Source organism: Abrus precatorius, unplaced genomic scaffold, assembly GCF_003935025.1.
Source record: "Abrus precatorius isolate BTA unplaced genomic scaffold, Abrus_2018 Scaffold10, whole genome shotgun sequence".
Classification (NCBI taxonomy): Eukaryota; Viridiplantae; Streptophyta; class Magnoliopsida; order Fabales; family Fabaceae; genus Abrus; species Abrus precatorius.
In genome coordinates, this window is record NW_020874292.1 from 12,008,005 (window position 1) to 12,019,432 (window position 11,428).

The following is an 11,428-nucleotide window of genomic DNA, read 5'->3' on the forward strand; positions in this document are numbered from 1 at the left end:
TTTACTCAATTTAATATATGTGGAGTTTGAAATTTGAAAGAGAAATATTAGAGGTACGTGGAGTATGGATTGACCTGATTTTTATTATTACATCTTAAAATTTTCTTGTTATTATTTTGTGTATTATATGGAGAAGTTAAGGTCTATTACAGTGAGTTATGATAAGCTATTATATATCTGTATTTTAGAAAGTTGAAAAGATTTTTTTTTTCTAATATCTTATATTCAACATATTACATTAATAGAAATATCTCTGCTTATCGTACTTATTCTTGTTCTTTATTTTTCATTCTTGTTACTACTGTTTTATATAGTGATTTTTGTGGAAAATTTTAATATATAACTTCGGTCTAATTTTATACTGTATGTATGAAAGCTCTAATAGCTTTGGTCTTATTCTCTATGTTTTGATTGCTCTGGTGTTTTTCTAATGTATGTGTAGATGCAATACATTTTCTACTGAAAGTTGAACAATCACTTCGACATGCTTATTTTATATCTTGAAGTCTAATACGCGCTTACATGCTGTGAGATCGATACAACTGGTTGGCTTCTAAATTGTCTAACTTATGAGCATCATCGCATAACTCTACATTTTAAATTAATGATTGTAGCAATAGTATAATTTGTCGTGCTCTGATCCTAAAACTTAGTTAAGAAACAAATACTAACCTTAAAGTTAATCATAAAAAAATTGACGTAGTTAGCATATGTTCGGGGCTTTATTAAACCTTAGTAGTTCACTAAATCATATATATTATCTCAACATGTTGACAACCTAAATTTTAAGGGTGACAAATAGAAGTACTTAAGTTCTGAGTTAAATACTTGAAACTGGTCAAACTAATATTTTACCACCGTCACTTTACTCAAATTCATTATAAAAAATAAAGTCTACGGTGATCAACATTGATCATAGCCACAAACTTTACTTCAGCCACAAGCTTCTTATCCACTTCAAGTGAATCACCATATAAGTTTATCTCGGATTTCGTTATATTCCTAATGAGTTTAACATATTCTTAATCATTAACCATTGCACAATCGGCTTTAACATAAACCTTGTGAAAGTTATTAATGAGTTTATTAAGTATACAGAAAGTCAGTTTATTAAATCAGATAAGAAGAATACAAGAAATCAACGAAAAGAAAATTGTCTGATGAAACTAGATGATATATATTGAAAAAGTGTGCAGTTGGGGTTTGACAATGAAACGTCTAACCGACGAAAGATAAAACGTCTTCTCAAGCACTGCTGCCTAACGTATAAAAGGAAAGAATAAAAAGAGAAAAAAAACTCATTTTTATTGTTAGTTCTATAAGTGAAAATCGGTACAAAGGTAGTTAAACCCACTACGTTGCTGCTGCAATACCAAATTATTACTACTTTTCGCACATGGAGACAAAGAAAATGATATGAGCATTAAGTGAAGTCTTAATATACAAATTTTCTTTCAAGGATATTGAAATAAGTGTCACCAATGTTTGTCAACTCGAAGAACTATAAATGGAACCTATATACGTGTGAAGAGAAGCAAATGCAGCCGTACTTTTGAATCATAATTATAAATTAAAATGATCAAAAAATTATGTTTTGTATATTCTTTATTTTTATAATTTTAAACCCATCTAACTCAAATTCTATTATATTGAAATTGATTAGAACTAGGTTCATTATCTTCGTAATATTAAATTTATTAAGCTCAAATTTAATTATATATTTAAAGATTTTGCTAACCTCACCTCTGAAATTTAAATATTCATAGACTTTAATACTCATATTCGTTGTACACTTTTTTAAGCTTCTTAATTCTTATACATGTTATTTCCTTTTGTTTCATATAATAACTTCAAAAATAATAATGAAAAATGAAAGACACATGTTACTTTGTCAACGTTCCTTAAAAAATTTGTATTATATTATATTTTTAAAAACATAAAACTATTTTTAAAAAAGAAATTAAACATGTTCTAATGTATATTCATTTTGTTATTTCATTCATTATTCTTTCGTTTACTATTCAACAGTTGATAGATTATTGATATTATTTCTGATCAATTGATTTCCTTATACTCTCTAATTAAACTTGAGGCATAATTTCTAGTTCATTAAATTATAAAAATATATAACCTTAGTGAGAAAAGTTTAAAAAGCTTCAATAAAAATATAATTGAGAGAGAGAGGGAGGGAGGATATTTTAAAATTAATATATTGTTTTAAACGCATATGCAGGTACTTAAAACCCTAGGTATCTGCATAGATCATTGCATGAACCAATCAAGAAGCATTATTTTCGGAAGCCCTACTTTGACCCATCTTAATTCCCTTTATATGTATGACTAGGTGTGTGTGTTGTGTTGCATTCTTTGCCAAGACAAACTAAAACAAAGGGAACACATATAAAAAGGAAAACAGTAAAAGGGGGAAATTGATCATTTTTTTAATATATGTGTAAAGATATTCATTAAAATAATAATAATAATAAAATTTTATTAAAAATTATAACATTTAATATCATTATGTGATTTCTAATACACTAAAATCCTATAATTTTTGTATTGCATGTTAAAGGACACGTTAAAAGAAATTAATTTTTATCGTAGTAAAAGATTTGTGAGACTGGATAATTAATTTTAAAGTCAGCACATATAACGAGTCTCACGGAAGATTTATTTTATATATTGACGCATCTCTCTTCGGCAGATAATTAATAACAAGCCAAGCCAAGACAATGCAGCCCTCACAACGTTAAAATTACTCAACTCTTAGACAAGGCTAAGAGGAAAATATTTGTAACGTGTTTTTTTAAACACGTTATTTGTAGATGTTTATTATAAAATAAATTTCATATAAACCTCGTCGAATAAAAATTAAAATAGGTTCAAGTTATTTGATGAATAAAGTTACACAAATTCATCCTAATTACTCATCTAAAAATGAAAGATAGAAATTAAAACAACAGATTTTTTAATACATTCAACATCATTTAGCAATTTTTCAAAAAAACTATATACTTAATGTTCTTCTTAAAAGAAATTGGCAACTAATTTGATGGTAATAGTTACGGAGGCTAAGAAATATTGATTGAAAGAGAAATGAAGGCTAAGGTACGTCATGAGTGAGTGGTGGCATGAAGTTTGACCGTGAAATTAACCCAGCTTGGCTCCATGTGACTTTTGCAACGGTGGAAACTTCAACGATGGCACTTTGTAGTAGGCGGTGTATCCGACCATTGCGGCTTCAACCTCTCTTTCACTTTCTCTGACATCTTGTCTCCAACGTTGAAGTTGAATTCTTCCACTTATTATATCTATTCTCTACACTCAAACATTACTTTACTCTTACAATGTCTTTCTTTGAGTGCAACTGGTTTGGTCTCTCTTTGACATTTTATAAGTGTGTATCCGTGTTCCGCTGCCTCCAGCGCTAATTAATACTTATCTTATTTTTTTACACTTCATTTTTTTTTATTATATATTTTCAAGAGTCAAATACTTCATGCAGGTCCTCTCTATATTAACATAGAAAGAGAGGCTTTATTTGCTGACCCATCAAAGAAACAAGAGAGAAATAAAATCAAGCTATCTTTTTTGAATATGAAGTTTGGTTCCCAAAAATCTGCTCTTGAAGTTGAAGGAGTCAAGCACGAGAAGAGAAGTGAATCTAGTGTTGGTGATGAAGATGATCTTCGTGAACCAAAGATCGTTGTCCAGGTGAAAATTAATTCTATGCCAACATATCTAATTAAGTACGGTGAACTTTTTAAGTTTAAATGTCAAAACACTCCCTTTTTGTATATTGACTTGAATCAAAGCCTCATGCATATGGTGTTTATGATTTGGCACCAAAAGAATTAGAGAAAATTAATTGATCAAACTGTTCTGATCCAACTCTAAACCTGTTTTGTTTTTCTACATCTGCAACCCGTATTGTTTCCAATTAGTTTCAAGATAAGAAACTATCATCTTCTCGTCTTGTTTGAACATCTCAAACATTTTATAGTTGAAGGAAATTCAATCACATGTATCCAGGAGAATGTGTTTTCATATTCTATAAGATTTACAAATAAAAACTAGCTAATTGATGAAATTATTGAAATATAATATGATTGTAGCTACTTGCGCATAGCCCAAGTAAATTGAGAAAAATTGAGATTTTGGTAGAGATCGTAAACTAATGTTGTGATAACTGCTTAGTATACTCAACAAAGATAGCATCACAATTTTTTTTTCTTTTTAATTTGGTTAGATGATTAATTGTAATATGGATATATGATATTTTTCATTTTTTTTTCTCTTTTTAACTTCTTTTTTCTCTAATAGCAGAGATCTAATGATCTTTCTATAGTAAAAAATAGATTGAGTTTACGGTATATCTTCTCTGTGGTTTTTACATGATTTGCTCTATTTGTCTTTTCATGCTCTACTGATTCCAGGAAATTGCTTATCCATAGCATACTGATATTTAATAATTGTTTGGTTTAAGGAAAATCCAAAAGTTTGTTGAAAATACTTCATTATATACACTATATATTACCATTTTATTTGCTTACATAGCTTCAAACGAACTTTTATAATTAATCTGGGCCTTTGATAAGAGTTGACTCATCCATGTGCCGCGAAAGCTAGCAATGGAGCTTATATCTAGCATATGACAAATCAATTCATTGCACATGCTAAAACAAAAGATTCTCAGGTTTTCCTAAAATAAAAGAAAGGGAAACGTCTCAATTTAATTTATCACATAGTTCATCATTATCGCATACATTTGCTCATTATTTCACTCCGCCAGTTTGATTCTCTTTTTCCATATTTGTTCCAGCATTAAAAAACAGTAGTCCCAAATTTGTATTACAATAGAAAGAAAAGGGAATTATCAGCCCTTGTGCAGAACGCTAGTTACATACTTGCATCCGAAGAGGCAAAGTAACAAGAAATTTTAGTTGGGTATGCATATTTTAACTTTAATACCCTTTTGGAATGTTATACACAGGTGCCAGACATGACTACCCTCGAAAAATCCGCCGTGGCAGCCAGGCCAAAGGCATCCCCAACCGGAAAGGAAGAGGTTAGATTTGTTAATACTAACTATATTTTATATCTATGCAATGTACGAATTTATAAAATGTATCATATTTTATTTTTATATTATCAATCATTTACAATGTATTATTAATAATATTAAGTAATTATATATATATATATATATATATATATATATTTCAATGAATAAATTGTTATTAATTTTTCAACAAAGAAATACTATAATATTTTTTAATTATTTGAAAATTTAATTTGTAATTAATTTGAATATTATAGAATTGTGATGTCAAAAAAGGTCCTTAAATGATATCAAAATGACTATTCTATTAAGTTACTAGTATTTTTAGCTCTTTAACTTATAAATTGATTTCAAGCATTTCAAAGGTGCAAGTTATTATTATTATTATTATTATTATTATTATTATTATTATTATTATTATTATTATATAATTTAAAATATAAAATTGAAATATTATTAGTTATTTAAATTTAATTTTAAAGGTTGACATTAAAAAAATTATGCTAGCAACATAATTTTAATATATTTCATGTAGTTGGTCAATCTTTTAAAAGTCAACAATACTTTTAAAAAAGTGTTTAATGTACAAAATAATTATTTTAATTTATTTAAAAATTAATCAATAACAAAAAGTATATTAAAAACTGTATTTAAAAGAGTGTTAAAGAATGTGCGAATTGTTGGTATTTTTCTAACCTATATATAAATCGAATAAACTTTTTTTAATATATATCTTTTATAATTTGAAAGACTTAACAATATTAAGAAGAGTAAATTAATTTATAGTATGAATCTTTAAAGGTCTTAAAAACTTTAAAATATTAAAATCAAATTTATAAACTCATATATAAATTCGTTATAAGCTTATATTAAATTTAGTTAAAAAGATTATCAAATCTAATAAGCATTTTTATGATTGTAATGTCAAATAAATAAAACTAAAATAATTTGAACAAAATATTTTTTAGTTTACTCTCTTTGATTCATAAATTTTAAAATTTTAGTTAAAATAAAAATTTATTTATTTATAATTTTTAATTCATTGATTACTATCATAAAAAATTTACTTTTATATAATTAATTGGATTGTTAAAAAAAATCATATTTCTTATTTGTTTTTGAAAATTTAAAATAACTATAAAATATATATTTAGAATATTAGAATATATAAAAGACAAAGAAATATATAAATAAAATGAATGAAATAAAAATTTTTTTGAATAATTGTTTTAGTGAAAGAACTTTAACGTGTATAAAAATTATGTAGTATTATTGTTTAGACTTAATTTTCTCTGTTTAGATATAATCAAACGCAACTAAGTATAATGATTTATATTTTTTATAACATTTCTTTTATAATAGTTTTTATGATACACTTTTATTATTTTTATTCCATTATCTTCTAAAATGTTTATTTTAAAAATGTATAAACGTAATACATTGCTCAATTATAATTATTATTCTCGTATGTGATGTCTCATAAAAGCAATTCGCATCTTTAAGTATATATGATTGGAAAACCTTAAGAGAAGACGATCCTTCCATTTCATTATGAAACACGAGTAGTGTTCCATAATTATGATGTAACTTACAATGAAAAAGGAAGACATGGAAATACATAAAAAGGGTTGATTTGGTTATAAAAACATGGATGTGAATCCTACGGACTCCAATTTTCAACCCAAAGTTTTGTTTTAACAAGGAAAGAAAATAAAGTAAAAAATATAAATAATATATATTTTTATTTATTTAAAGAAAAGATAAACAAAAAAGTTTATTTACAAAATTTTAAGAATTTCTTTTTTTTTAACAGTTCAAACTATAATTTTTTCCTCTTTATTTTCGTTTCTTGCAATTAGAGGTAAGGTATTCACGGATTGCATATATTCATATTCATCCCAATTCCCTTTATGGGTAATTATACAGATAATTATTTTGATTGTTTTCATATCATATTTTTTTTTTATAATTTCTTGAAAAATTAAAGAGTTTACTTTGTATTTTTTTTTTCTTTCAAATCACTCAATATAATGTCACCGTGTGTGTGTTTGTATGAAGTGAATTATAACATGATTTATCTGATCTATGCATGAATGGTTGCAGGTTGATGAACTTGAAAATGCGAAAGCCGAAATGGGTGAAGTCATAGAGGAAAATCAACGGTTAAAGATGAGTTTGAGCCGAATACTAAATGATTACCGTACACTGCAAATGCAATTCGATTACATAGTTGAACAAGAGACAAAAGATTCTTCTGATAAACAGAAGAATAAACATCATGAAAAAATAGAGGAATCAGAGTTAGTTTCCCTCAGTCTTGGAATGCTTCCAAGTAATCAAAGAAACAACGAAAAAGCTAAAGTCTGTGAACCATTGAAAGAGGAATTAGAAGACAAAGAAGGCTTAGCTCTTGGACTGGAGTGCAAATTTGAAACATCAAAATCTGGAAGCACAACTGAAAATTTACCAAATTCAAGTCCTGCCAATAGTGGTGAAGTACCAAAGGAAGAAGCAGCTGGGGAGAGTTGGCCAGCCAGTAAGGGACACAAGACAACTAGAGATGCTATAGAAGATGAAGTTTCCCAACAAAATTCTGCAAAGAAAGCAAGAGTTTGTGTGAGAGCAAGATGTGACACCCCAACTGTAAGTATCTCTTATCAATGCTTTCTATTTAATTTTTGCAATATAATATTTTAATAATAAATTTTTATACCAAATTTTTATTACATCAATTCTCTCTCTCTCATATCTTATCCCTTATCTTTTTATTATTTTCCTATTTCTCTAATTTATAACAAAAATTATACAAATACTATTTCTCCTAATTTTTTCACACGTATACGTAGATAAATATCCATGCTGTTGGGTTAGGTCCGTTATTTAATATAAAAAGCTAATTTTTGACATGCATACGCTGATTTCTTAAAACAGTTGAACGATGGATGTCAATGGAGGAAATATGGACAAAAGATTTCAAAGGGTAATCCTTGCCCTCGAGCTTACTACCGTTGCACAGTTGCACCATCATGCCCCGTAAGAAAGCAGGTATCCGCTACATTACAACACTCTTTGGGTTCAATGTGATATTTTCATACTCCTTCTTTACTCTCATTTTAATCTTTATTTATTTCTATCTCTCTCTTTATTTCATGAGTCAAAATTAGTATATTTGCTTTCTAACTTTAAATTCAATTTAAATTTTTTCTTCTAATTTCTTATTTTGTTTATTTTAATTCTTTAACTTATATAATATTTTAATTAAGTTATTTTTCATTAAAAATACTGATTTTATGCAAAGTTTTTATCTTATTCTATTATGAGTACTATATGCGTATTATTTATTATTTTTTTAAAATTTTATTTTTTTCCTCCCTTCCATCTTCCTCTTCTTGTCCCATTTCTTCTTTCTTCTAGTCTTTAACACTGACACAACCAAATCAAATTAACAATGTCACTGTCCCTACTCAATTTCTTCCTCATACTAGACATCTCCTGACACCTCTTCCTCGTACCAAATCAAATTATCAATGCCATGCTACGAGTGGGGATAGTGTAAAAATTGAGTGCCTAAAAAATATATATACTTTTAGTTCAAAATACTAAGGGTATAAATAACTTAAGTGTAACTCAGAAGAGTGCGTAGCTTTTTTTCTATTCATTTGTCGTAACATAGAATAATTAATATTCTGGATTAACCCTACGTATGCAACACTTCAGGTGCAAAGATGTGCTCAAGACATGTCCATATTAATAACAACCTATGAAGGGACTCACAACCACCCTCTTCCACTTTCAGCCACTGCCATGGCTTCCACCACTTCTGCAGCTGCTTCCATGCTACTGTCTGGATCATCAACCTCACATTCTGGATCAATCCCATCAACAAGCATGACAACCACTACTGCGAATCTTCATGGAATGAACTTTTACCTATCAGATAACTCCAAATCAAAGCAATTCTACCTATCCCACCCTACACTCTCATCTTCATCACCTTCACACCCAACCATCACTCTAGATCTCACTTCCAACCCTCCCTCTTCCTCAACACCTTTTGGAAGATCATTGAACTACAACTCCCAAAGGTACCCTTCTTCCACAAGTCTAAACTTCAGTTCCTCAGAATCCAATGCAACATCTTGGAGCCTCAGCTACAACAATCAACCTTACAACAACAGGAACATCCTTAGTAACTTAAACCTTGCAAGACAACCAATGGAAAACATCTACAATTCCTACATGCAAAGGAACAACAATCCAATCCCTGCCCAACATTCTCTACCAGATACCATAGCTGCAGCAACAAAAGTAATCACATCAGATCCCACGTTTCAATCAGCTTTGGCAGCAGCTCTTACTTCAATTATTGGCAATGGAAGCACTCAAGGAAACCATAGTGTTGGAGAAATTTTGAGTCAGAAAATGAAATGGGGTGATCAATTGTTTCCATCTTCTGCTTTACCTTCATCTTCTAAAGTCAATAGCTGTGCATCAGGTTTCTTGAGCAAAGCACCTTCTAATGCACAAACAGGAAGTTTGATGTTTCTTCAACCATTTTCCGACCCCAAAAGTGCATCTGGGTCTCCTGGTGATAACAGAGACGACAACAATTAATTTGTGAATGGAACTTCTCATGTATATGTTAGGTCATGTTTAAATCTTGCATTAATTTATTTAATTTCTATGGAATGAAAGAGAGACACATGATTTTAGCATGACCTTATCATGTTAAAATTTTAGTATTAGATAGCAATTTGGCCTGCAATTGTGTAATTAGGATGGAAGAATAATATTGAGAATGTACACATAATTAAAAAAAAGAGTTTTCCTATGTCTTGCTGTCATTTTTTTTATTGATCTTTGTTATTTAATAAAGTAAATATTGTATAAAAAGTGCATATATTTATTATCTCGAAAGTAAAAAAATATTTAATATATTATTTTAGTAATTAAAATTTCTAAAAATATAAAAGATATGATAATTTAGAACTATTCAAAAAAATGCTACATCTAAAATTGCTTTATTTAGTGATGACATCATCCTGTGGGTGGTAAGCTGAAGATAAGAAAAATGATTCTATACCGGTCTTTTACCTTATAACCTAAGCTTTTGAGTTGATTTAGATAGTTGCCTCTAGTTTTATAAATTAATTAATATTTAAATAAAATAAATATTCATGATGTCCACCCTTTCAAGCTCAAAATTTATTGTATGAAATAAGTCGAACAAACTTCTAGTAATGTCTCTTCGCAAAAGTAAGCTATTGAATAAAATCGGAGTTATTTTTCTTTTGAATAACTCATATAGCGCCTGCATATATTCTTCATAAAATCCGTGTATTTTTTTCCCTTCATAACACTTATATACCGATTTTACCCTATATTGACATAATACTATTCTAAAATACATTCTGTTTGATTGATTATACCGAATTCATGTATTATATACTCTATATACGACAGAGAAAAAAAAATTTGTGTTTCTGTTGGTGATATCTAAACAAAAAGTATATCCTGTTATACAAATACTACAATGAAAGTAATAACACTGTTTCTAGAGATTTATGTTGAAGCACCACTTATGCTATTTAATTAGTTAAACTAAATCTTTAAATCAAAAGAAGTAATATTTTTAAAATTAGATCATCAATTGAACTAGTAAATTTATTATTTTAAAATTTACTTATTTAAAACGTTCACTTTGAATAGAGGGATTAAATGATAAATAAGGCTCCAAAATGTGTTCCTGCTCATTATATAGTAATATGTTTTTTCATGAACATCTTTCTTGCAATGACAATAATATATTACAATTATTTAAACAAACTAATAAACATACAAAGTTAACAATCACTTACAAGCAATGCAACTTGCTCATCTATTATCTAGTATAAGTTATGTACAATTACATGTATTTTTAGTTTGAAGTCAACAAATTAAATTGCAGGTCATTATTCATCACCCAATCTAGTCTCTTGTCTCAAAGCTTCATTATGCCCATGAACCTAGTGGACCAATTTTCACTAGTCTTCCCTATAAGAATAATGTCATGTAGCTGGTTCGGTTGGGTTGAAATAGAGTACAAGGAATATGTTGTGCATCCCAAATTTCTGCATCACATGGTCAGACTAATCTCACTTACAAATTAATTTGAAAATATAGGAGTGGCACAATTGATCTTTAAATATTCATACCTGCAGCGCATATAATAGGCAATAAATTCATCAACTCCATACTATACGGTTGTCACATAATCTTCATTTTCAAATTCATAAAATATAGTTAATCATAAATGAATATTTAAATTTTAATAATTGATCAATGTAAGAAATACCTTTATCACATTTCAAATGATCAAATTTATAT

At 28.2% G+C, this 11,428-nt stretch overlaps 1 protein-coding gene across 1 annotated transcript; it reads left to right on the forward strand.

The window, feature by feature from the left end:
- Positions 1-3,597: 3,597 nt before the first annotated feature.
- Positions 3,598-9,676, forward strand: LOC113851641 (probable WRKY transcription factor 61). Its single transcript, XM_027482186.1, has 5 exons — positions 3,598-3,714; positions 4,994-5,068; positions 7,166-7,705; positions 7,994-8,107; positions 8,780-9,676. Exons 1-5 carry the CDS (start codon positions 3,598-3,600, stop codon positions 9,674-9,676), a joined length of 1,743 nt encoding a protein of 580 aa, XP_027337987.1.
- The last annotated feature ends 1,752 nt before the right edge of the window (positions 9,677-11,428 follow it).

Coding starts and splice junctions, on each gene's coding strand:
- LOC113851641 (XM_027482186.1), top strand. CDS start 3,598: ATGAAGTTTGGTTCCCAAAAATCTGCTCTTGAAGTTGAAGGAGTCAAG. Junction 5,069..7,165: donor CCCCAACCGGAAAGGAAGAG/GTTAGATTTGTT, acceptor GAATGGTTGCAG/GTTGATGAACTTGAAAATGC. Junction 8,108..8,779: donor CATGCCCCGTAAGAAAGCAG/GTATCCGCTACA, acceptor GCAACACTTCAG/GTGCAAAGATGTGCTCAAGA.